This window comes from Marmota flaviventris, chromosome 2 (assembly GCF_047511675.1).
Source record: "Marmota flaviventris isolate mMarFla1 chromosome 2, mMarFla1.hap1, whole genome shotgun sequence".
In the NCBI taxonomy this organism is placed as follows: domain Eukaryota; kingdom Metazoa; phylum Chordata; class Mammalia; order Rodentia; family Sciuridae; genus Marmota; species Marmota flaviventris.
In genome coordinates this window covers 26,287,931-26,314,682 of record NC_092499.1, presented here as the reverse complement: position 1 = coordinate 26,314,682, position 26,752 = coordinate 26,287,931, and the positions used below count along the sequence as shown (strand labels likewise).

The 26,752-nt window shown below is 49.3% G+C and overlaps 2 protein-coding genes across 2 annotated transcripts in view; both read right to left on the bottom strand.

Moving 5' to 3' along the window:
* Ngb (neuroglobin) lies at nucleotides 1–4,290 on the bottom strand. The gene is made up of 4 exons (XM_027931638.2): nucleotides 4,110–4,290; nucleotides 2,484–2,595; nucleotides 1,829–1,948; nucleotides 1–663 (listed from the first exon to the last, which is right to left on the bottom strand). The coding sequence occupies exons 1-4, from the start codon at nucleotides 4,196–4,198 to the stop codon at nucleotides 529–531; spliced, it is 456 nt and encodes a 151-aa protein (XP_027787439.2). The 5' UTR covers nucleotides 4,199–4,290; the 3' UTR covers nucleotides 1–528.
* A 3,592-nt stretch (nucleotides 4,291–7,882) lies between these two features.
* Pomt2 (protein O-mannosyltransferase 2) overlaps nucleotides 7,883–26,752 on the bottom strand; it is a 39,814-nt gene continuing 20,944 nt past the window's right edge. Inside the window, exons 10-21 of the mRNA XM_027931460.2 lie at nucleotides 23,849–23,915; nucleotides 21,379–21,448; nucleotides 19,488–19,566; nucleotides 17,846–17,997; nucleotides 17,307–17,398; nucleotides 16,346–16,422; nucleotides 13,112–13,183; nucleotides 12,745–12,804; nucleotides 12,544–12,649; nucleotides 11,423–11,563; nucleotides 11,128–11,242; nucleotides 7,883–10,393 (exon numbers count right to left, since the gene is read on the bottom strand). Coding sequence (XP_027787261.2) covers nucleotides 10,288–10,393; nucleotides 11,128–11,242; nucleotides 11,423–11,563; nucleotides 12,544–12,649; nucleotides 12,745–12,804; nucleotides 13,112–13,183; nucleotides 16,346–16,422; nucleotides 17,307–17,398; nucleotides 17,846–17,997; nucleotides 19,488–19,566; nucleotides 21,379–21,448; nucleotides 23,849–23,915 — 1,137 coding nt within the window. The 3' untranslated portion in view covers nucleotides 7,883–10,287. The remainder of the gene's footprint in view (nucleotides 10,394–11,127; nucleotides 11,243–11,422; nucleotides 11,564–12,543; nucleotides 12,650–12,744; nucleotides 12,805–13,111; nucleotides 13,184–16,345; nucleotides 16,423–17,306; nucleotides 17,399–17,845; nucleotides 17,998–19,487; nucleotides 19,567–21,378; nucleotides 21,449–23,848; nucleotides 23,916–26,752) is intronic.

Sequence of the window (26,752 nt, the reverse complement as noted above, 5' to 3'; positions counted from 1 at the left end):
GGGTATCTGAGCAGTTGAGAGCCAGAGGAGCCCCAGGGTGGAGCAGGCACCCCCCTTCCCAAGGCACCCACTACTTGCTCCACTGCTGGGACACGTCTGTCCCTAAGTCTGAAACAAACACCCGAGGCAGGCAGGAGAGCAGCACAGGCCTGGGCAGCAGGGGGCGGTGCTGGAGCCCAGCCACTTGTCCTAGGAAGGGCGACACAGAGAGGAGCCCCCCGCTCTCGGAGCTCCTTCCCAGCCCCACGCCACCTCTGCCCCCCAAACTCTCTCCTTCTCATGGGGCAAGAGGGGGGTGCCAGGGAGGTCAAAAGGCAGGCGGGGAGGAGGCTGCGGGGAGGAGGGGAACCCAGAAGCCCCTTCCTGCTGTGCATTTGGGAAGGGGGGACCCGCTCCTGCCCCATCACCTCTCCAGTATGGCCAAGGGGACAAGGACCGAGATGCAGGGAGGCCTGGAGGAGCCAGGGCTACAGTGGACACAGACCAACAGGCAGAGAGCTGGGGCTGCCTCTGGGCAGGGGGCTCCTTTTACTCGCCGTCCCAGCCCCGGCTCATGGCCGCCACCACAAGCCCGTAGAGCTGGCTCCAGGCGGCCCGCATGGCCGGTGTGAAGGCCGGGCCCAGGCACTTCTCCAGCATGTAGAGCAGGGACTCACCCACCGTCTGCAGAGGAAAGGGGTGCCTAGTCATTCCAAAAGGCAGGAAGGCACTGCTCCATTGCACAGATGAGAAAACCGAGGCCAAGGACTGGGAAGGGTTCCTGGCCTCCTTCTCTCCTGCACGGGGCTGATGCTTCTTAAGGAGGGTCCTATCCCAGTCCTTGGGAACCACATTGTGTCCACCTCCTCCCCAAATGTGACACATTACAGCAAATAGAACCTTCCACTCCAGTCCTAGCTTTGCAACCACTCACAAGAGGATCAAGGCATTTCCTGGCTCCGAACCGACCAAATCATTGCCCCTGAGCCTCAGTTTTCCTCCCCCGCAAGGCAGCAGTCATAGAGTTAAGGGTCTAGGCTGCGGAGCCAGATAGACCTGCGTCCAGATTCTGACCACCACTGAAGAGCTGGGTGACCCTGAGCGAGTTGCATAACCTCTCTCAGCCTCAGTCTATATCAATTAAACAGGCAAAGTAAAGTCCAAGTCCTGGGCTTGTTGGGAGATTCAGTGGGATAATCTATAAAAAGCACAGTATTTGCAAACACTAAGCCTTTGGCCATATGATGCTCTCATTTGTTATTATTAATCAAATACGGTTTATTACTCACAGGCCAGCTTGGACCTACCAGCCTCTTCTGAACGCCCAGCTGGATGCCAGATGTGGGTGATTCCAACCACACCATGTGGATCAGAACTGCCTACTTGAGCTCTACCCTAAGAAATTAGAAATCGTTGCTTTTTTTTTTTTTTTTTTAATATTTATTGTTTAGTTTTGGGCAAACACAACATCTTTGTTTGTATGTGGTGCTGAGGATCGAACCCAGGCCGCACGCATGCTAGGCGAGCGCGCTACCGCTTGAGCCACATCCCCAGCCCAGAAATCGTTGCTTTAAGCCAGTACTTTTTGGGGTGGTTTGATACCCAGCAGTGGAATGCTGAACCAACCAAACATGCCCAAAAGCTTCTAAACTTTATAGTTCTAAAAAGAAAAGAAAACTGTATCAGAGAAGAGAACTTGGAGGCTCAGAGAGGTCAAGCCAGCGTCCGAGTCACACAGCAGATAATAACTGATGTGGGCCACCAGAACTGGTCATCTGAACGGAAGGGCATGGGTGGAGAGAACAGGTGCTAGGGGGGGACTGGAAAGAGGAAGAGCCCCTTTACCCACCGAGAAGGAGCTGAGCTTCACGCCCACTGCCCGGTGCTTCCTGCCCAGGCCAGCAAGGTAGTCCTCCAGGGACGACAGGTCCTCCACATTGGTCACTGCAGTGTCAATCACGAACATCACCTGCCAAGGCAGAGACAGCAGTGACAGAGAGGCCCGAGCAACCCTACTGCACATGACCACAACCCAGAACCCGGGGTCCCAACCAGAGGGCAGTGAGGGCTGCAGGGCCTCGGTTTTCCAGGACCAGGGGGACCTGGCAGCCTGTGTCCACGTCAGCAGGCACTCAGTGGGTGGGTACACCCCTGAAGGAAGTCCTCCTCCTCCTCCAAGGATCTCAAGTCCCTAACGTGCCTGCTGGACGGTGCTGTCTGCCCAGGCCGAGGAGAAACTGAGGCCCCTGTGAGGAGCCTTTAGGAAACCCCAACCCGGTTTCCATGGGCAGGAGTGTGCCAGTCCCCCTGATGGGGCGGGGTGGACAAGGTCAAGGGCAATGACAGGCTGGGACCAGCTGGCTAAGCACAGGGTCAGGGAGGAGGGGAGCCATCACAGCAGTCAGATCAAGCCCAGGCGGAAGTCTTCCTCCCTGTCCCAAGCCCCTCCTCCTCTGCTGGATCCTGGTGGCCACTGAGGCCCCCGCCCCCGACCCACCCCTCACCTTCCTGATGTGGTCCAGGAACTCCGGGGAGGACAGGCAGTCCTCCGGGCTAGAGAACTGGCGGCCGTTGTACTGGAAGAGCGGCAGGAGCTCGGGCTCCAGGGCAAACAGCCTGCGGGGGGAGGGGAGGGGGGTCAGGGGAACAGGGGTCAGGCGTCGGGTGTGTCCAGCAAGCACCAGTGACCTGGCTGGCCAGCAGTGAAGCTGAGCTTCAGTGGTGGCCACCAACCACAGCATACCCTCCCTCCTGGCACTGCCAGCCTTGCCAATGCCCTCCTCACCTCTCCCCAGACCCTGAAGGGCATCCCTGAGAGGACAGTAGTCCCCAGACCTCTTACACTACCTGGCATACAGTGGCCCCTCCATAAATATTAAGGAGGAGGTTTGGGACAGGAAGGCAAGTAAGAAACCTGGAGCTACCTTGAGGAGGGGACCTCCCCCCACCCCTGCTCTCGGGTTAGGACTTCTCAGTCTCATCATGTCTGAGGAAGCTCTGAGTACCAATGATTCTAGCAAAAACAAAATCCTTACGCTTATGGAACACTGAGTACTTCACAGGTGGTTGACTTGTAATTTTGTATCCCTCATAATTTTAAGCAGTGAGTGCCTTAGACCAATTCTACAAAGGAGGAAACAGAATCCCAGAGAGGCTAAGCAACCTGCTAAAAGTCACACAGCTTGAAAGTAGTGGAGCCACAGCAGATGCCAGCGGGGGGAAAAATGATCTTGGGGAAATCCAGGAGGCACAACCAGAAGCTATGAGCCTTATTCTGGAGGGTTCATGCTTTTGTGTAATTCTTGCAGCTCTGTTATGTATTGACTGAGTCTGAGGGGGTTTGAAGTGGGTTGCAAAACTTGGTCAGAAGTTTTGGGCTGGCCTGGGAAGCCAAGTTTCCTGAAAAACCCGGATGTAGAGAGTGTGGCCCCACTGGTGATGGCAGAGGGGTTCCAGAGAGAGACCCAAGGTGAGGCTGAAAATTAGCTTTCCCTGCCCTGTAGGACCTGCACACCCCCTACTCTTCTTCCTGGTGGTAAGACTTGGGTGTTTGTCACCCCTACTCTGGAGGTTTTCGGGTCCTAACCTGGTCCTTTCCCAGAAGGGTTTACCCTGCCGGTTGCTGGGAGTGCGCACTCCTGGGGCCCCGTTGCAGGAAGGAGCTTGCCCTGCCTGCCAGGCGCCTGGCACACCCTACCACACCGGCCTTCGGGATGCTCCAGTCTCCTCCTACCGACGGCGGTAAGCACCCCTGCTGTCCCCACCCAAGAAACACTCAGGAAGTGCAGGGTCGAGGAGGGGGGCACAGCGCGGGACCAGCTTCCGCCCACCCAGGTGTAACCAGAGAGATTCGAGTGAAGGATCCCACCTGTCGCCAGCGAGGCCAGCTGAGAGCAGGGTGTGCTGCACTGGCTCCTAAGATGCGCCCATGCCCCAGAGAAGAGCAGAAAAGGGTGCGCCACCCGTCGCCGAGCGCTGCGCTCCTCTGGCGCACATCTGGCAGGCCCCCCAGAGCCACCGCAGTGGGCCGGTTTTTCCTCCTCCGATCCCATTGCAGCTGCCTTGAAATCGCTCCTGGCGCTGCACCCCTTCGCCCACCCGCACCCCCCGGGCGCTCCGGCAGCCCTCACCTGGCGAACAGGACTGTGCCATGCTCCAGCGGGCTGCGGCTCACCGCCCTCCAGCTTTGCCGGATCAGCTCGGGCTCTGGGCGCTCCATGCTTTCTCCGGGACGCGAGGCGCAGCGCTAGGACCCTCGGGGCTCGGGCGCCGTCACCGCACGTGCCACGCCATCTCCGCGGCCACGCGGGCCCCTGCGCCTACGGCCCCTTGCCTCTGCCGGGCGGGGCCCAACAGCCGCTCCTCGCCTGGCCCGGAGCCAAGAGAAGATGCCCGCAGCCCGCCAAAGGTGGAAGCGCCCCCGGTGTCAGTCCTGCTGGCGCTTCCGGGGACCCCGCTGGGCTGCTGCGCCCTGCACCCTGCAGCTCTAGAGCCGCCCTTTAAAGCAACCGCGGCCCGGTCCCCCTCCTGTCCAGCAGGGCGCACACTCCCTCTGCCACCGCCTTGGCCAGGGACGACCTGGAGGCCTTGGGAATGTCCAGGTTTAGAGCCGAGCAAATCATTCAGGCTCTCTTGGCCTCAGCTTGTCACTCGGAAACTAGTGAGACTAGTTACTACATAGGGCGAGGAGCCCCAAAAAGACTGCGTTGAATTTGATTCTTCCTCTTAGTAAGACGCAGCTTGTGGCCACCTCTCCAACAAGCCCCATTCCAACACGGCCTGGAGACTGGAGTTTGTTGCTTTCTGAGCACATGGTCTTTGCTCAAATTGTGCCCATTTACTGTTTCTTTCTGTCAGGATGTGGAGCCAGTGCGCACCAGGTCATCTACCTTATGACTAGGCTGTCTGGTTGTCCAAGTTCTGAGTCTGACAGGGGCACCTTGGGGACTACTAGAGCTTTCAGCTTAGGAGTAGACCACAGCCATTTCCATCCAGACCCAGATTTTCCTGAGACCCCCATTTCTGGAAATCTGTGAGTTGTGTTTGCAATCACAGCCAGGGCATTAGACGCGTTACAGATGTGGAAGGGGTTCAGCTCTACCATTCATTCCATGGCTCCATGGATTATTAAAAATCATGACTTTTTTTTTTTTTTTTTTTTTTTTTTTTACGAATAGTACTAGTCCAGGTCAAACACTCATGCCAACCCCTCAAGGTGTGCCCTGGCCACCTGTCCAAACCAAACTTGTCAACCATGAAAATTCCTTCAGCTGCCCAGACCCAGCAGCCTAGGTTAGGGAGAACAGGCCTATTTTCATCCTCATCTTACTTTTCATAAATTTTGAGTATCTGAGCTGCTCTCCTCTCACTCTGCCCCCATCTCTGGGCCTTAGTTCCAGCGGCTGTACCATAGGGGGGTTGGGTGGCAAGGTCTCCAGAGGCCACCTCCTTTGATCCCATGGATCCCAGACAGTTTCGAAGATTAGTTATGAACAGGTTATGGCTTCATGGCCAGCCCTATGCTAGACATGAGTGCTAAAAACTTCTAAAACTTCTAATCCTGAATCAGGACTAAGGGACTAGGACTAGTCCTGATCCAGGCCAAGCCCCATGAGGCCATCTGGCTGCTCCCCCTCCTCCAGGGCAGAGTTTGGGCACACACTCTTCCCCATCTTCCCAGTATCTCCCTGCGCAGGAGCAGGAGAGTAAGGCTTTGGGGCAGCCTGGAGTCCTAAAGAGTTTGAGAGGTCCCCACGCAAGAGTACAAAGGGACTAAGGCTGAAGGAAGAAGGAACCAAATTTCCAACCTGGGATCCCATAGCTCTGTAGGAACAGAAAACCATGTGGAAAGGCCACATGAGACTTTGGTGACCTTTGCCCTTTAGTGCTCAGATGCCTGGTGCTCTGTGAAGGCACCTGCTCTACCCAGTTTGCATTCCCTATCAACAGTCCACCCTTCTCCCTTGGATAGGGTCAGCAGTCTGAGGAGCTCACAGGAGCTACTGGCCTTAGCGGGGAAATGGTAGCGTGGGCTCAAACCCACGGCTCTCTTCTGCTTTCCTAGAGCCATAAGGCAGGGAAGAGGGCCAAGTGTACTCCAATCTCTGCTTCCCTTGGAGAAGGGCCTGAGAATCAGGTGTGGCTGAAGGAGCCCAAGTGACGTGTCCCATCCAGGACGTGCAGTGACTAAACTCTCTTCTGAGGGGCTGGAACTCTCCTCCCTGTGGGGCACCTGCGGAGATGCACGTAGGCTGTAGCCTGGATGAGCCTTCAAGTGCTTTTCTTCAGCCAGCACTGTCGCTCAGAGCAATGTATCATTAGTAACAGCAAAGTGCTAGTTTTGAGCACCAGTGACACTGTGCTCGTTAACTCTGCATTCAACAGTCGATGAAGCCAGTTGAGGAAAGGAGGCAAAGAGGTTAAGTAACCAGCCTGAGGTCACATAGTAGACAAGTGATGGGGCCAGCACTTGACCACAGGGGGACCCCCAGCCCATCCTCTCCACTGTTCCCTCACCAAGACCAAGAGCAGTGTCCATGGTTCAGACCAAGTCAAAGCCACTGGGTCTGGGTCAGAGGTGTGCTAGAATCAGCTCTGACAGGGCTTAGAAAGCCAGATGCCTACATCTCTTTCCAACTTCTCATTCAGTTGGTAGCTTGAAATAGGCCGATGTGGGAGAATTGGAAATTGGCAAATGTTACAATCAGGGCTTCTCGTAGCTCAGAGAAAACTTGCTGTTAAACATCTACCACCACTGGTCTGGGCACACCTGGGGAACCAGGAGAAACCTGTTCCAAGCAGAGCTGCAGATGCGCTACACAGAATGTACACAGGAATGCACCGAGTGGGGACACCTCACCTCAGGGCATCCAGCGCTGCCAGAGGGCTCTCAGGAGGTGCTGCCAGTCCAGGCTGGAGAAGCCAAGAATGCCCAATTTGGTGCTAATCCTGCCTCTACTATTTCCTAGCTGTAGGACCTCAAGCAGGGAATTTAATCTCTCCCAGGTAGAATGGAGACAAGAACACCATTGACTTCACCAGGCCTTTAAGAGGAATCAATGTCACAGGTGTGTCAAAATTCCATGAACTGGCTGGGCGTGGTGGGGCATGCCTGTAATCCCAGCAGCTCAGGAAGCTGAGGCAGGAGGAGCAGAGCCAGCCTCGGCAAAAGCAAGGTGTAAACAACTCAGCGAGACCCTGTCTCTAAATAAAATGCAAGTAAGGGCTGAGGTTGTAGCTCATGGTTAAGCACCCCTGGGTTCAATCCTTGGTACCAAAAAATAAAATAAAAAATCCATAAACTAAGCTGTGCCAGAAACAGTATTGAATCTGTTTCTGACCTGTCTGTCCCGGGCATTTTTCATCTCCTGAGGATCTGCACGACCTGCCCTCCTCCCCAGCCTGCCTCCAACCACTCTTGGTCCTGAGGGGAGCAGTCAGAAGAAACCAGAAGACCCCCAACTTCCCCCATGTGGTAACACTCCCTCCTATCTCCTCCAACACATAAGTCAACTCCCTCATGTCATTCCAGAAGACAAGACCCCATCAGGACAGAGCCTCTGTTAAGAAAATGGCAAATTGCTACAATACTGGGCCACTCAGAAGGGGACAAAGGGCTATACTGTCTGGGCAGTCAAACAAGAAAAAAATACAAGGTCAGCTTCCTACTTATCTTAGAATACGTAAACTTAAATATCCAACATTATTCAAGTAATTATGTACCGGGGAAGGCCCAAGTGCCCTGGCTGGCCAGAGCCTCTGCTGGGACGAGAAGGGCCTCAGACATGACAACGTTGAGATGGTTCTTGCCCTCCACACCTTCTTCTCTTCTTAAGGAGGCCTTTCTGGCAGCCAGAGGGAAAGTCAGGTTCAGTTAAATACAAGAACGACAAGCAACATGGCATTCAGAACAAGAGCTATTTATTACAAAAGGAACCGCTTACGGTTCCACTTTTCTTTTTCTTTCTTTTTTTTTTTTTATTTAAATAAAACGTGGCTCAAGATGCTGGCTCCAGGTTGGGCTTACTGACAAATGTCTCCTCCTCCACCTGCAGCCTGTGAGATATGTCACCTTTCTGCCAGTTCCCAAGGCTGCAGCCCACATTCAGAGCAGCATCTGACGGTCTCTTCCCCCAGCACCTTCCAAACAGCACCTGAGCCCCTTGCAGCTGTACCACTCCATGTGGCCTTGTCCCCAGAGAAGTGTTTGCCAGCATGAGTGTGGAGAAAAAGGAGTGGGAGTGAGCCCTCTTTCTTCCATCCTTGGAAAGCAGCGCAAGAGACTGAGGGAACTTTTGTCCCCAGTGTGACCAAATTAGGAGGGAGGGTGGGTGGGTGCTAGCTGAGCTCTCTCCTCGCTTCCCCTCACCCAGAGGTCACCCTATTGGCTTCTTCAAATGCCTCCCTTCCAACAAGTTCTTCTTGGGAAATGAGAAGGCAAAAGGGAAAAGAAGCCACCTCCTGGATGTCATCATGGGTCACCATCTTGGCTAAGAGCCAGCAGATTCCTGCATCCAAACCTCTGAGACCCCATCCAGATGGTGCCCACACCCAGCTCAGGAGAAGCCAACTCCACCTGTGAGGAGGAGGGCGCAAGGGCCAGAGCTCATCCATTCTGCTCTCCTCCCCTGGCAGAAATGCAATTTAGCAGGCGACCCAGACTCTGCACGCAGGCCACACTTCCTGCTGGGGAGTCAAAAGGGCTGCAGCCGTGGGAGAGGGAGGTCATGGGGCCTCAGATCTAATTAGCCACTCTGCCTTGCTTTCCACGTGGCTGCATTTCCTCTATTAACATTAATGATGCTTGGTCTGAACGTCCACGCATGGCCCAGAAACTTCCCTCCCTACCACTCAAGAGGTAGCACAGTCTGTCCCTGAGACCAATTTCCAGTCTCCGTGGCAACCATCTCCTGAAGATGCTTTAAAGAGCTCTGACCCTGTCAGAGTTGTTGGGAACTACTGCAAGGGAAGATGAAACGTGGCAGAGATTCATCATTAAACCCTGAAACATCAAACTCCTCTGAGACAAAATAAACATTTTTGTCTTGTACTGAGAGGAGGGAGGCAGGCTGAAGGGCTGGCCTTGGGTTGGTTTGGTTCTGACCCAAAAGTTTTCCTAATCCCTCTGGGGAGACAAGTGGAAGGAGAGGCTCTGAGCTCCTCAGCTGTGCTTCAAAGTGGTAGACGCTGGAGCTGTTGTGCATCTGCAGGAGTTCTGGGTTTGGGGATAGGAGATCAGTGAAGCAGTGAACAGGAAAAGGGAAGCACCAATAGCCAAAGAGGGTATCAACAGGGGAGGACTGGAGAGGTCAAGAGGTCCAGCAGGAATGGGAACGTCATGGTCCGGATGGGCCAGAGCACCCCCTGCCCTGGCACAGAGCCACAGACCCTGCTCTCCCTTTATCTGTCTTAGCAGTTATGAAGGGTTCCCAAGGGCTTTCCCGGTGATCAGGAGAGAGCGGCTGTCCTGGTCCTTGTGGCCAAGTCAGATATAGAAGGAAAGGGACAGACAGTGAGAAGGACCCTCTGGAGTACAGGCCAAGGGACATGGAGCTGCCAAGGACAGGGTGGGGTTCTTCCCATCAACCTCAGTGTGACATTCCCAGAGAAAGGGGAACAGGGCTGAAGCCCAGTGCCATGCACACTGCAGGCAGAAGTTCAGCCACCTGTGGTCACAGAGGACACTCAAGGAGGCAGCAGGGAGCAGGCCCTCCAGTGCAGGACACTTGCTCTCTTCAGCTGGACTTGTTTGCTTATGGGAAGGAGGGTAGTGCGGCTTCAACGGTCCCATCTGCTATGCCCCTGGTGACATCCCCAGGGGTCAGTCCCTGAGGCCCTCTTGCAGGTCAGAGGCTTTCTAAGGGATCTTAGAAACCCAAACCAAACCAAATCCAATGTGAACAAATACCAGAAAATATTACTGTAGCCCTGGACTATTTCTTAAGAGTTTATGACTCTCAGCTGTCCACAGTTACACGGTCCATATTCCACAGGGATTTGGACAAGTGTGCATCTCACACACACACTCCCACACTCACACCCACCCTCATGCATGCTCATCCTCCCTTGTGTTGCACACTTGGGGAACTGGGCCTAGGAGACGCTGTCCTCTGTAGTGCTGCAGACAGGCTGTGGCTCATTTTAGTGTTGAGTTTAATCCGGGTTCACTCCCGGAGCTGGGTCCTGGCAGGCAGCAGAACTCTCCAGGCTCCTGAGGCAGTGCTCCCGCAGCCGAAGGGTCCAGGGACTGGCTCACAGCTGGTGTCCCCAGGAAGTTCCTGGATCCAGGCTGGGGTCCTTGCAGTGGCCTCAAAAGTCCCATGATTCCAGCCACCTTAGTCCTGCCATTGGACTCTTGGGGTCCTGGGCTAAGGGACCAACCATCCCGTAAGCCAGAGGGTGGAAGAGGTAGAAGCTGTGAGAGAAGCAGAGAGAGGCAGTGGACATCCCAGGCCAAGCTGAGGAGCCTGACGCCAGCTGTTCCTGCTGGAGATCCCGGGTCTCTGCCAACAGCAGTCCTTCTCTCTCAGTACCCCGTCAGTGCGAGCTCACCATACGGGCAAACTCTGGCATGACCTGAGAGCTTAACAACAAGGAAGGAAAGGGCTCTTCCCCACAGGCCTGGGACAGGGACCCAGCTTAGGGTCTGGCTGCGGGATGTGTGGCTCAGAGCAGATGTTAACATGTGTTAACCCTCTGTGGCAGGCATGTGCTTATAGATCACAGGTCCTACTACAACCAGGCAGTGACTCCACAGGGAATCTGTGAGTCTCACCAGGAAGTGGGGAAAGAGGACTTTCCAACCTACTACCTCCTTCCAATGATTCTGAGCTACATCTCCCACATCCCCCTTCCCATTTGCTCCCTTTCTCTCACCCCACCAAGAGCTGTTCAGCAGAGAGACAGGCTGTCCCTTCCAGGAATGCTAGGATTGTGCCAAAGCTGGGAACCACCGGCAAAGGACTGAGTCCCAGCCTCTCCTACCTCACTGCACATCAGACTCACCCAGGGAGGCTTTAGAAATAGTGACCAATTGTCTCACGAACTCTGGGGACAGGACCCAGCCATGGGAACACCTTTTTTAGCATCCCAGGACGTTCTCAGTGCGTCCAGGGCTGAAGCACCAGTAACGCATACAAGTGTGCACACCTGTAGGCAGCTCCCAGGAGCAGGCTCAGGATTCCCAAGGTGTGTACGCCCCTGGCCAGGCAAGAGGAAGCCAAAGCCCAGGCACAGAGCCGCAGGAGGGTGTCCCACAGAATGCCTAGTGGAGAGAAGACAAACTCAGCCCAGCCCAGCAGAGAACAACTTCTGAGGTGTGGCAGGAAGGAACCACCCCACACCAGGGAGCAGAGATCTGCTCAGCTCTGCTGCTCCACAGCAGCCACTCCCCCTTCCCAAACCCCTTCCTTTTCACCCCACAGAGCAGACGGGCAGTGCTGACCTGTCAACATGCTGGAGAAGAGCATGGCTGGGAAGTAGTGGTGAAAGTAAAGGATCCGGCCCATCAGGAAGAATGGGAAGTAATGGAGCACCCACCCAAGCAGCACCTGGCCTCCTCCTCGCAGCAGGATCTTGGTCAGCCCTGGGCCCCAAGCAGCACAGCCCCAGTCAGGAAACAGGGAGGGCAGACAGCCTGGGCACAGTCCAGCTCTGCCCTCCTTGCCCTGTGACTCTGAATAAGTACAGTGCCTCACCAGGCCTTCCTTCCCTCAGGTGCAGCAACCCAAACAACCTGATGGCGGCCAGAGAGAGGAGCAACTGGGTCGAGAGCCCTGGCCAGAGCCCAGCCTGGAAAGGCCTTGGCACCACGGCAGGGGCACGGCATGCCAGCAGGGGGCCTGATCTGGTGTCTGGGCAGGAGGGAACCTGGCTCTAAAAATACCCAATCTTGCCCACCTACAGACCCAATCCTCCCCTCCCTGCCTCCACAGCCACAGACCCTTGCAGCAGCAAACAGGGATGGAAGTGAGGGTAGAGAGCAGGATGGTACCTGACACCATAACTGTTGGGAGAGGGAGGTGCAGGGTGAAAGGGCCTGTGTGGTGTCTCGGATGCTGAGGTCCATGCCTGACAGCTAAAGCAACCAGGAGCAGCACCAGGACAGGAACCCACTGCCGGCCTATCTGACGTACGGCAGAAAGGAGCCACCCCACGCCAGGGAGCAGAGATCCCACTAGAGGACAGGGCCACGGAGCACGGAGGGGCAGAGCAGAGAAGATGGGCAGCTTTCGCTACAGCATAGGGGTAAAAATGAAGGCTCTGGAGTTGGACTGCTAGGGTTTGAACCTCAGCACTCTTATTCCTGGGGCAAGTTCCCTAATCTCACTATGCCTCAGTTTCCTAATCCATAGAATGGGGTAATAATACACTACACCCCAGAGTGTTGGGAGGATACAGTGTTGAAACGGCAGTGGGTGTCTGGTGACTAGGCTTTCAAAAAACAAGAAGGGAAAGCATGAGTGGTGAGGGTAAGGGACACCCTCCGCCCCCAGCAGGCAGGCCCTCTAGCATGCAGGCTGCTACTAGCTGCTAGGTGGGGCAGGGAGAACCCAGCAACCTGACCTTCCACCTCAGCAGGCAGCTGTGCCCCTCTCTGTATGGCGATGGCAGCAATGCTCCCTGAGAGGAGGTAGAGGGCAATGCTCACCAGATTCAGCCACCAGATCACCTGCATGGAGATGAAAACCAGAGGATGAGAGGAAAGGAGCAGCTCTCCACAGGCAAGTGTAGGAGGCCCTGAGCCAAGAACATCTGGGCACTCACCGGATTGCCAAGCAGATAGACCCGGAAGTCTGTGTCATTTGCCCCTGAGAAGCGTAGGCCCTGTGGAACAGAGCACAGCTTGCTGACCCAGAGCCCAGCTAATCCCCAGCCACCCATTCGAGGGCGGAGAAGACTCTTCACCCTTCACAGACAGGTAGCCCAGACAGGAGTTCAGAACATGCAAATTCCACCCGAATTCCCTGGGGAGCTGGAGTCAGCATCAGGGCAGAAAACGGAGCCCAGCTCTGGCCCGCGCATCCCAGGAGAGGCCTCCCTGTGCCACCCCAGCACACCCTAGCCCTGTGCAATCTTCACGAGTCTCTTTCTGGGCTCCATTTCCTGGAGGAGCTCCAGCCATGGGCCATACCTGGTAGTTGATGGGCCAATGCCAGGGTTTGGATGTGAACTCATTGTCCTTGGGTTTAAGGCCATTGTTCCCCTGCAGGAAGGTAGCAAAGAAAAGCTGGTCAATAAGGAGATCTGGAAGGCTGAGAGAAATGTGAGGCTCAGCTATCTTAGATATAAGCCAAGTGTCAAGAGCAATCCTCCCTCTCTCCTCTCCCTCCCATGCAGGGAAGAGTCAGGTGCCCACCTGCAGCCACTGTCCACTGCCTACAATAACTGCCATAATATTCTTCCCCGAATAAACAAGCTCCACTTGCCATCAGAGGCCATCAGACCCTCTACGCTAGAGAGAAAGAAGGGGAAGAGGAATGAGGGACTTGTTTCCATTAGGCGCAAAAAACACACCCGTTGCCAAGTCAAGGACAGTGTCAGGAGGGCAGGTTGGGGAATATAAATCAGAGCTTATTTATTCAATTTCAAACAGAAAAGCAGAGACTCTGAGGCGTGTCTGGACCTGGAAAAGGTTCTTTTAGCCTAGTGTTTCCCACCGTCTTTTCACCCCTCACCACCAGGAGCCTTTTTAGACATTTTCCCCCAAATGCACCCCATGATATTTTAATAGTTTAGCCATACTGTACGTCTGTTTATGTGCTACTATAGCAATACCTGGGCTCTGTACAGAAAAATGGCAAGACTCTGCTTTCCTCTCCAAGCTGATATTTTATCTACTGGGAGAGAAATCACTCTCAAGTGCACACTTCAGCCTGAAGGACCTAAACTTGGCCTCTCTAATTCAGCAGCCAAGAATATCCAACAACTTGTCCCACCATGGCAGAATCAGGCCTTCACTAAAATGGAAGGGAACAGGGTCAGGACCCTGGACATTAGGCACCAGGGCTGGGCAGCCTCTTTATCAGCACAAACTGAGAAGACACCACAGAAGGGGAGTCAGGCACTCCGACTTAGGTTGGCATTCCAAGTCTTGCCACCCTTGACACTTGGGGCCAGACGAGCCTCTGTCTTGGGAGCTGTCCTGTGCATTCCAGGATGTTCAGCACCCCTGGCCACTACTCACAGGGTGCCAGCAGCACTCCCATATCCCAACCCTCAGTTATGTCTGCCAAAAATTTCTCCTAATGTTGCCAAATATTCACAAGCAGGTTCTGAACTGAGAACCACCAATCTAGCCCAAGAAAGGTCTAGAAGTTCTGGTTCAATGAACTGTCACTCAGAGCCTTACTCATTCAACTCTTTGAGGGCTTGGAAATAGTTTATGAGTCTTCATATGGTGATTAGGTGGCTCCTATAGGGTCAAAGTACCATGGCGGGTGTCAGACCCAAAGAGGCAGCTATCCCACCCGTCAATCACTATGGCCATCTGAAAAGCCTTGAACCCCTGGAGCAGTGACTGAGGAAACTCAGCTCCTTCAGACAGTCAGCTGAGTCCCAAACTCAAACTCAGGAACTCCAGTCAGAACTGTGACTAGTCAAGGGATCCTATTTACTACATCAAACTCAGAGAAATCCGGCTCCTTTACTAAATCAAGAGATGGAAGGAGGGGAAATCTATAACTAACAGAGGTATATATGTTTATAAGTTGTCTTTCATGTTGCAAACCCAGAAGGCTTACTCCAGCTAACCTCATCAGATAAGCCAGTCTTCTCCACTCAGATCTCAGCTGGCAGAAAACCAGACACACAGACACACACAAACACACACCCCCCCTACAATTTCTGTAGCCTGAACTCACTGTTTTGATCTCTCCCTGACTCTACATTGGTTAAATAAGAGAACTCTCTTGCATCCTTTTTCTTCTTCGATAATGAAAAAATGAATGAAACTTTTTAGACTTCCTCATTTACTCTTAAAATTCTTTCCAGACTTAGACTGATATTCTTACTGACAGGCACATATTTAAAAGAGCTATGTCATCAGGCCACAGTGACAGTTACAAGCAAAGAGTCAGAGAGGAAGTGACCCAGAGATGGCTCAATGTCAACTCATCACCTCTCCATGTGCAAGATGACAAAATCTGAATTTTAAAAGTTTAATCTGGTGAAATAAGTCAACTATGTTTACTGACCAGTGCTGACATAATCACTTCTGGCAAAGTCCACTTGACAGTGGGTCACAGAGGAAAGATAACAGCCCTATACCTCCCAGCTCAGTGGGTGGCTGAGGACCTGCCATCTCACTTGAGATACGGTGGTTCCTCAGTATCACTCCTGCAGGACTCAGGTTTCTCAGAAACCAGAGCAAGGGGGGGGGGGGTCTCCCAGGGAGTACCAGAACTGCAGGGAGGTCTCCCCAATTCACAGGGGAAATTAAGCTAGTGGACAGAATTTTCCCAATTTAAAGATTTCCTCTCTCAATTTTCCTTAAACCTGCTGTCAGCTAGCAATGACAAAGTGCAAAATGAATCTTAAGAAACCTTAACAAGAGTCAGCCATGCCCCCTAAATAGTTTCTGTCCAGGAATATGGGTGGACTCATGGTTGGAATTATATGTTTAACATCCACAACAAATTCAAATTAGCTATTCATTATAATAGATCCTAATCTCTTATGGAGTGAACTATCAGTGTCTCATGATCTTCAACCAAGAGACTGTGGCTTTCAGGAGTCCTGCCACTGGTACTGATTTGCAAATCAGTAGAGGGAGAGAAGTATCACAGTAACTGGCACTGACTCTGAAAGCCCACTAGCCTAGCTTTGAAGCCTGGATCCACTTTTGACACAGAGCTCTGTAACATGGACAAGTTCCTTAACCTTTCTAGGTTTCTGTTCCCTCTTGTATAAACTGAGAATGACAATAATCTCCACAGGATTCTAATCAGTTTTAAGTGAGTTAATGTGGGCTGGGGATGTGGCTCAAGCGGTAGCGTGCTTGCCTGGCATGCGTGTGGCCCGGGTTCGATCCTCAGCACCACATACAAAGATGTTGTGTCCGCCGAAAATTAAGTGAGTTAATGTATGTACAGTGCTTAAAATAGTGCCTGGAACATAAGTGCTACACAAGTGCTCCCTGATATTAAGGTTGTTGTCATCACCATCATCACCACCACACCACCTTCCTCATAAGGGAAATGTGATATGTGATAAGGGAAATGCCCCTGAAGATGAAGCAAACCAGTAGATGAAGACACTTTCAAAGTCCTCCACAAGGGGGCAGTGGATCTACATCATGGTTACTGATCTGTGCTCCAAATCTGTGGCTGCTCCAAAGTACTTAGAGAATAAAAAGGGACCACAATACCCGGATCATGACCATGTGGGACTCCAGCAAGATCTCAGGAAAACTGGGCTGCAGCACATCCAGGCTGATATTTGGCACTAGGAAGAAAAACACATTCTCTCTTCACTGTCCATCCACGGTGTCCACATTCCCATCAGGAAACTGCAGCTTTCTTGACAAGCTGACAAGTAGGTGACAGTGTTAAGGATCATTTATTCAGCTTACTTTGAGCATGCATGAGGCATTCTGAGAAATACAAAGGAAAAGAACCACGAGGCCCGCTTCTGTGGTGTTCCAACAGCTCTCGGCGCGCCACTCCTCAGGACCTCCTGTCAGATCTGGGTGAGGACAGGGCCCAGGTCTGCCTCACTGCCAACAGAGCCACAGGCCCCACACAGTTCCTGGCATACTCAGTAAAGAGCTGCTTCATGAGTCTGATTAGCTAAGGTGGTAAGGATGGGATGGGAAGCACAGGAAGGAGAACTTCAGCACAAGCCTGAAGGGGAGTTCAGGAAACAGACGATGGACCCAAACACTCAGTGAGCTAAGGCTGAAGCTGAAGTGGAGATGACAAATGGAGCTGGGAGCAAAGGTGAGGGACCAGATCAAGGCTGTAGCCAGGGGCTTCTCTCAGTGGCAGGCTGGATGTAGGAGAGGAGGAGCTCTGCCCAGGCAAAATGGGCGAGGACCAGCTGCTCCCAGAGGGTGCAGAGGTACTCTCCAGGGGCAGAGACAGAAAAGCCCAGAGGGAGACACAGGGTTCTGCAGGAAGTCACTGGTCACCTTAGGGAGAGGAGTTTAAGGAGGAAATGGATGAGAAGAAAAAGGAGTTAGAAGGATTGGTATTCACAACTCTCAGGAAGACACTCCAGTGAAAAAGAAGTGGCAACAATAAGATGAAACGGTTGCAGAATCTATGAAGGTTCATTTCTCTATAAGGTAACTGTTCATTCAGAGCCAGCTGGGAAGTTACCTCACTCACATTTGGGATTGATATGGTCCTCCACATTCCAGATGGAGTTGAGGGTGTCTTTTAGATATGGTGTGCAGGTAACTTCCAGCTGCTCCCAGCCCCTGTGAAGAGTAGTCAAAGATGTCTACTTTGACTACAAAATACCCTCAACCCCTCACCCTACCCCAGAGCACATCCACTGCTCTTAAACCTGTGGAACCCCTCTCTTTTCAAGCCAGGGGCCATTATTTTCTCAATCTTACACTTTCATATTCCACAACCCTCCTAGGACTGGGTTAGGACATATTTTATGAAAAGATAGACCCAGAGAGTTATTATCACAAGCCAGATGTACAGATGTTCAGCTGTCAGAGCACATAAAATACCAAGGCTACCCTGGAGCTCTGTGCTCTGTAGTATACTTGATGCCTCTTCTCCTTCCATCTACAGCAAGGAGAAGCAACCTGAGGCAAACACTGACCATGGGAAATGGAAGCTCTGGCATTCTCCCTGCAGCATAAAAGAAAAAGCCCGAGCTCGATCAGGACTTCAGCACTCTGGAGACTTACCACTTGGGCAGAACCTTTCCTGAGGAGCCCAGGACACAACCTGTGACCAGATGAATGAGGCGAATTCGACTTCTCAGCACTTTTATCCGGTTCCCAAATTTTCTGTTAATAACCTCAATCCGCCAGAAATCATTTGAGTCCCCCGTCCCATTCTGCCACATAAACCAAGAAAAGAATACAAAATAAGATGACTTTAGAGAAGAAGTGTCAGAAAGGGAAATGGCCCCCCTTTAAACTGCCACCATATTACAAAGGTCAAACACCAAATCAGCCTCAGTGACTGAAGCAGGAAAGGGAAAAGGCCATAGAAATATCCCAAGTGACTGACATTGCCTCACACTCATGTGTAAAACTAGAGCAGCATGTTCCACTCCTGGAACCAGAAGTCCAATCCTTCACTTCACAGGGCTAGAGTTTAAGCACTCAATAGATATTTTTGCCCTTAAACCAAATTCAAGACTAAATTTGCCCTGAGCCAACAGAAGTAAATCATAAACCAATTGCATTCATTATCTTGGCACGTGGACAGTCACTCATGTAAGCCAGAAAGGCCTGGCCTGGATGCTGTACCTTGGAAATTAAGACAGTGGCATTTAATTGTCCTCAAGAGATTCCCACAAGAAAAATGATAAGGACAGTCAGAGTTGTGACTAGTACAATGTGGGATGAGCAAGTAGGAGGGTTGGGAAATCCATCTTAATGAACCCATGGAATCTTTACCAAAGCACCAATGATGATGGAAAAAAAATGTAACTCACGGAGCTACCTTTTGTGGGTGGGGGCAGTACTAGGGATTGAACTTTTCTGGCATTGAGCTACACCCTCAGCCCTTTTTATTTTGAGACAGGGCCTTGCTAAATTGCACGGGCTAGCCTTGAACTTGAAACCCTCCTGCCTCAGCCTGCTGTAATCTGTGGCTCAGATTAAAGGCATGTGACATTACACCTGGCACTCAGAGAACTTTATTAAGTCCATCTCCCTGAGGCAGTTAATATAAAAGCTGTGTGGATAATATCCCTCTGTAGACCAGGGAAGAGATCCTTAAAAATAAACCCAGTGAGAATTTGGGACCTGAGGTAGGATACCTGAATCATCCCCACTTAATCTACTCCCATTACAATTTTTGTAAAGTGGGGATGTGTGGACAATCAGAGGGCTTTAATAAACTAATTTATTTAGCTTTCTATAATAAACTCTTACTGTTATTCATAAATAACAATGAATCTATATCTAATCATTTCTACGTATGAAAACTTTGCAAGGCTCCTTCTGCTATTCTATACATTGTTGCTAGAAAATCATTTATGAAAAACTCAGTTCATGAGGCCACAGGTAGTTCTTGGCTTCTATGTTTAATGTAATTTTAAGAGACCCAAATAGCATTCATATTTAACATTTACTGTGAATCAGGATATGTAAATGATAGTTATCATATGAGAACAGAATGGAAACAAGCAGACTTCAGAGGCTGCTCTGCTCACAGCAAACCTAGACAAAAAGTTCTCAAATGTTAAGACAGTCCATGCACAGCTGGCAATCCTTAGGAATTCCAGAAGTCTTGGGTGGATGTGTCCTGACAGGCCTCCCTGAGCCAAGCCACACAACTTTTGACATCCTGCTCACACCCCAGCTGCTCACTTACTATGCCATAGCCGGTGACCTGATAGTGCTTCCGGGTCAGGGGGGCCTCATGATAGTGACTGTGCAAGTTCCGAGAGGTCCTAGGAGTGAGAAGAGAGAAGAGCTGTTACCTGAAGAGATGAGCAATGTTTCCTCCTTTACTGAGGATATATCTGTAAGGACAGAAAAATTAGCACCTGAACTATTAATTCCAACATATCAGGAATTTGTTGCCCATTCACTCACAAGAAACATCCAGAAAACTGGAGAAGAGGAGCTCAAACTGAGAAGGAGAAATGGTAGGAGCACTGGACTATGTGCCAAGAAAGGAGATAAACTCTGGGTGTTAGCAGGGTAGGTGGTGACTTTCAAACACTTGGTTGTTTTGAAGCACTTAGCCTGCCTGCTTAGGAGGTGGGTCTGGGGAAGAGAAAATCAACTTGATCTATACATGCCTGAGGTGGGCTACCTGCCCCATCCCCACTTAATCTACTCCCATTACAATTTTTGTAAAGTGGGGATTTGTGGACAATCAGAGGGCTTTAATTAACTAATTTATTTAGCTTTCTATAACAAACTCTTACTGTTATTCATAAGTAACGAATGTTCATTATAAAATTTTTGAAAATTTGCAAAAATAAAATTTATAATCATAAAAATTTAAAGGATGTAAAATCCAACTGACAAGAGAGAAACTACTGGCAATTACTTTCGTGCGTGTGTGTGTGTGTGTGTGAGTTGTGTGTGTGAGTGTGTGTGTGCGCACGCACGCATGCATGTGTGTATCATCCCTGATTTCTTAAAAATCTATATCTAATCATTTCTATGTATGAAATCTTCACAAGGCTGCTTCTGCTATTATTTTTCTTTGTTCTTACACATAGTGCTCTATTTCCTTGAGTGATTTATTTTTGTGTATATTCATGTATTTTGAATACACTGTTGCTAGAAAACCATTTATGGGAACAGATTGCAGTGTCTTTTCCAAAGGAGAATTTGCATTTAGCCAGTCTAAGGTCACGTTCATTAAATTCATTGCTTGAATGATTTTTGAGACCACCCAGGTGACATGAAGATCACCCACATGAAGATCAACTGATAGTTACTTCTCAGGAACTGCCCAACCCTCAATACTCTGCTGGGTACCAAAGTCACTCTACCTGGGGACAAGTGAATAGTAGATTTACCCTTAGCCTATGACTCTTAGGGTTCCAGATTTGGGGGAACATCACTTAATTTTGTTTTTTGATATGCTGGGGATTGAACCCAGGGCCTCATACTAGGCAGGTGCTCTATCACTGAGCTACATCCTTAACCTAATAAATTTACCACTTTGGAAGAGACTAGAACTTTGACTTTCAAATCTTTCTCAAGGGGTAGTCAAAACAAAAGATCAAAATGAAAGACCAAAACTCAGAACTAGAGGATCCAGGTGAAGTGCCTTCAGGGCCCTACTTATTTTTCTGGATTCCATCTTTCACTTAGATTTTGGCCTAGGAAGTCTTTCATATCTTGTCGCTATTTTATGCTTTTAAGAAGTAGTTTTTATATTTTCCCAGCATTTTTAGTCACTTCAGTGAGAACACTAGTGAAATAAACGAGCTTGTCATACTCTCAGAATTTGATGCTTACATTTTCTAAAAGTGGCCAATTAAGAGGAAGTTTTGGACAACTCAAACTTTTTCTCCCAGGAAAAGGGAAACCGAAAGGTGCCCTCAGAGGTCAAAGCTCCCCAGAGCCAACGCAGGCAGCGGCTGACCCGCCTTATGCCTTACCTTCATAGCTGGTTCTTCTCATTTTAGCACCGCAGCTTCATTCCCTGACTACAGCCTCAGCCAAACCTGACTTTCCTATATTTTATTTCATAAAAAACTCCTATCCCACTCATTACCTAAACAGCAAGTTCACTTAACTCTTTGTGTTCCAGTCGAACGATGTCTCCATGTCTCACGAATTCCACTGGGAATGAAGGGTCTAGGGGATCTGCTGAGAAGAAACAAGCATTAATACGGGTCATTCACTCACCAAGCCAGTATTGATGGAGGGCCTGCAGGAAAGCAGTGCCAGAGGTACTAAGAGTGCCGTGGGACCAAAGAATAGGGAGCCCAATCGCCTCAGAGGATCAGAGAAGGACGTCCGAAAGATCATGCTTGAAAACACTCTTAAAGGGGAGAATTTCACCAGGTGAACAAGTCAGGGAAAGGCACAGAGCTATGAAAGAACAAACTCATGTGACCAACAGCACGTGGCTTCATGTAGTTAGAAGTGTAGGCAGGCAGGGAGTGGGCTCAGGAGACAGGGTGGAACGAGTGGTGCCATGCTGTGTACAGACAAGCCAGGTAACATGGACTTCATCTGGCAGGCCTTTATCTGAAGCCCCCATGGGAACTGAGGCTGGGAAGCTAAATAACAAGATTTTCTTTTATAAGTAATAAAATAGTCTTCCAAAAATTCCATGAAAATCACCATCTCTCTTCAAAATCAAATCTTATCTCTGATAATAGACTTGGTAAGTGTGAAGAAAACGATGAAATGATGAAAGAAAAGGACTACTTCTGTGTCACGTGGAAATCAAGACTGTTCAGGATCTGGAAAGGCCATAAGGAAAAGGCCCTGGCAGTCATCAGAGCAATGCAAACTGTACTCTTGCAAATTTCCGTTCCACACAGTGAAACCAATATTCTATGAATAGCTCAAGGTCAGGAAAGATAAATTTGCCAATGCAAATTACTGGCTCTCAAGAGAATTAGAGAACTTGACTGCACAGATGCCCATTGCTCAGCTGCTGTTTAGGGACTCCTAAGATTAATTAGCAAGATGACAAATCAAGGAAGTCAATAGAGAGGGAAGTTTTATTTCATATAGGCAGTGGGGAGGGGCATTTACATTCATCAACACAAAGACCTTAGGCTATTAAGTTCCCAGAAAATCCTTAGTTGTTTAGACAAAATGGAATAAGAGACGAGGGATGTCCAAAAGATTTGGTTCAGATCCACATGTATGGCCTTTCCTCCTAACTCTTTACTGTGGACCAGTTATGTTGGCCTGATGCATCAAAACACAATCAATGGCCAGGCGCAGCGGTGCATCACTGTAATCTCAGTGGCTAGGGAGGCTGGGGCAGGAGGATCGCAAGTTCAAAGCTAGCCTCAACAAAAAGCATGGCACTAATAAGCAACTCAGTGAGACCCTGTCTCTAAATAAAACACAAAATAGGGGGTGCTGGGCCTGTAGCTCAGTGATAAAGCGCTTGCCTCACTTATGTGAGGAACTGGGTTCGATCCTCAGCACCACATAAAACATAAAGATACTGTGTGTCCATCTACAACTAAAAAAACATTTAAAAAAATACAAAATAGAGGATGTGGCTCAGTGGCTGAGTCCTGCTGAGTTCAATCCCTGGTACCAAAAAAAACAAAAACAAAAAACCAAAACACACACACACACACACACACACACACTCTCTCTCTCTCTCTATTAGTATTATAAGAATATAAATTATGGTGTCATTTTTCTATTATTGAGGATACAAATATACAGATGCAAAGATAGTGGTTGTGTATGACATGTTTCTAGTCTAAAAAACTGAGGCAATAAAAGGAGAGAGAAAAAGAAAATGGATTTAGATGAGCAGCTGCCCATTTTTCCACAAAGGCTCATGAGCAGCTGGCCAAGAACAGGCTACACAGGTGTTGTCTGCTGAGTTACAGGGAATGCCTGTGACACAGGAGATTGACATGAGGATGGGCTCAGAAGGCACCATGATTATGCCCTCTGTTCTGAGCTGTGGCAGAAGACAGCCTGCAGGTAGCTAGTTACTGGACCAAAGAGAGGAAGAGCCAACTATAGCTCTTACACTGGCCCTAAAACCTGGAGGGCTCCATTCAGAGCTACTCTGCCTAGACCTTGAGGCAGATCAGCAGGCTTCCAGTGCTATCCCAAGCACCTGCCTAGACTAGCCCAGCAGGAGAGATGGCAGGTAGGGTCTGCACAGCTTGGTGTGCTCTATATCAGAAATGAGAGCAGCTGCCAGGTTCCCTGGCTTGGGGCTGGCTACTCCCCAGTTTCTGGTGTGGCATGCTCAGGTAACCTCTTCCTAGATGAAGTCTGAGCCCTGTCCCTGCTCAATGACTTCAAAATAACAGTGCTACAAGTGTTTATCTGTTTTACTCACTGCTTATCCCCTGCGCCTACAACTGTGTTTAAAAACACAGTAGAAGCTCAATTGATAACTGCTGAAAGAATAACTGAGATCAGTAAAGATGCTGTCAGAGATGCTTGGGGAAGCCCATCTCAGTACCATTTTTCTGGAAGCAAGAAAAATGTTGAAGACTCAGAGGAAATAATAATAATACAAGAAGCACCCATTCCCAAGCACATTACCTGAGTTTGTATTGTGTTTCTTGATGATCCACAAGTTGTTATAGTCCTTGTGCAAATAGGTGGTGACCTGGATGGGAGTGGGACAGAGAAGGATATGGGAAGAGAATACCATCACTATAATAGAGCTGGCCGGGACAATCCCCAGCAAACCAGCACATTACCTGAGTCTCTTTCAGAATCTCCCAGCCAGCAGCCCAAGTGCCATGTTTCCCAACAGACTCAGGGGCAGCATTGCTGAGTGAGATTCTTCTTCTTCCTTCTGGATTTAGAGGCCCTGTCCCTCCAGAACATTTGAATTCATTTTTGTATATCATTCTGTGTGTTATCATTAAAGTCCTATCCTTCTAGAGGGAGGAACCATGATACCTTGTATAACAGTCTCCAGCACAGATGAGTACATTTTAAAAAGGAATTCATAGCTGAGTGCGGTGGTACACATCTGTAATCGTAGCAATTCGGGAGGCTGAGGCAGCAGGATCACAAGTTTGAGGCCAGCCTCAGCAATATAGTGAGACTCTGTCTCACGATAAAAAATAAAAAGGGCTAGGGATGTGGCTGAGTGGTTGAAGTACTCCTGGGTTCAATCTCTGGTACCAAGAAAAAAAATGCACAAAAAGTAATTCATACCATGCCTCAAACTTTCTAAGTAAAAATTCCATGCCATTGTATTTTCTATAATGTAGACAAATGAAACCAAAAAGCTCCATAAATATCTCATCCTAGAGTCATGGCCATTTTGTACACAATGATTTTAAAAAATAAATGTGTGAGCGCTCACATGCACATTTATCATGCTGCAGCTAATCTAACAATAATATGGAAATAGTATAAATATCTAATAATAGAGGAACAGTTAACATGACACTATGTCTATGGGATAGAACACTATACACCCACAAAAAATCTTTCAAAGTGTTCTTTCAGCAGGATGGGAAAAGGCTCAAGAAACGGTGATGCTGAAGATAACTATCATTTATCACCAGACTGTATGGACAAATCTTACCTTGTTTAATCATTATTATAACTCTATGCTGTAGGTGCTATGGCATTCTCCATGTTACTTATGAGGAAACAGACTGAATCATTGGTTCAGCATAGTCACAGAGTTTATGCATTAGGGAGATAGGATTGAAATCAGGTACTAACTCCAAAGTTCCCAAGACAGGGACTAAACCCATACAATTATGCCAATTACGTAAACAAGTACAGACACACCCGGAAATGATTGATATATGGGCATTTCTTTTATAATGAGAGCTTTTATAACCCCAGTTGGATACAACATGATCACTTTACTTGCAAAGAAATATGGAGCTAGAATTTATGGAAAAAAATATTTGTATGTATTAAGGCTGCTTTTGCTTTGTTCCTCAGAAAAAAATTAATGATAATGATAGTAAGAACTTACAAGAGGCTAAAAGTTTTGATGGTAACAAATTAAGCCATACAGAGACCATCCAGCTTGGATTTGCTCATGGGTATCAAGGTTCTCTAGGGCTCACACACATAATCCATGGCTGTGTGTGGTAGGGAATGCTTTTTATTTGTTTCCTTTTACAAAAACCATTAGCATTAAAATTCCTGCAAGAAAAAAGATCTCTTTATTGTGAGTATAGTTCCTGGCCCTTTTCCCATTGAAACATTTGTTTTATAGTGGATTTTATTTTTTTTATGACATGAGATTTCCTAGGAACCTAGGTATCCAATTATAGAAGAATACTGTATATCAAAATATTTGAATAAATACAGATCTGGGATATGTACAGCTTTTGTTTCCTTTTTTATGCTTTTCCATATTTCTCAATTTTATTTTCGAAATGTTATGCTTTAAAAACATTTTAAAATTTGAGACCTAGAGACATTAACAAGACCTTAAACTGAAGAGCAAGTTACTTAGTCCAATCCCCTCAGCTTCAGATGAAGCAATAGGTGGAGAATGGCTAAGTGATTGATCCTGTAAAGACCAAGCCAGATCTCTTGCTCCGTGCCCCAAAGCGTTCTCTCTACACCACTGCTATGGCTTGAATCTGGAATGTCCCCCTAAAGCTCATGTGTTGAAGCCTTGGCCCCTAGTGCAGCCATATCCAGAGGTGGGGTTTCAGGGAAGTGATGGATCATGAGGACTCCGAGCTCATCAGTGGATTAATCTGTAGATAGGTGAATGGACCCTGGGAGGAGGCAGAAACTGCAGGCAAGTGGGGCATGGCTGGAGAAAGTAGATCACCGGGAGTGTGTCCTTGGGGACTGTATCTTATCCCTGGTCCCTTTCCCTACCCACCCCTACTTCTTGGCCGCCATGAGCTGAGAAGCTTTCCTCCACCATGCCCTCCTACCCATGATGTTCTGCCTCACCTCAGGCCCAGAGCAATGGACCCAGCCATTGACTATGGACTGGAACCTCTGAAACCATGAACCAAAAGAAACCTTTCCTTCTCCGAGTTGTCTGCGTCAGGTATTTTGGTGACAGCAACAAAAAGCTGACTAACACAACTGCCACCATGGTTTCACACCTCCAAGTGTGCAACACCAGCTTAATAGGGTCTTTCAGAATGTGGCCCTTCTCTCCCTTGGCACAGTATAGATGTTCCTGGCCACAACATCTGTAACTTCATTACCTTCTACATGACATCTGCAGTAGGGTATCAACATGGAATGACATAGCTATGGTTTTCTGCCCTGGCTGGGGATTAGAAATATGTGGGGAGCTTAACACCAAAACAAAAATGCACAATGAATGTCCCACCCCCACCTCAAACAATTAAACTGGAATCTCTGTGGTAGAGCCCAAAGGTCAGAATATTTTAAGAACTCTCCAGCTGATTCTAAAGTGCAGCCAAGGTTGGGGACCACTTGTTCAGAGAAAAGTAGAGAATCAGGAATGAGAAAAATGATCCCAATACCTTG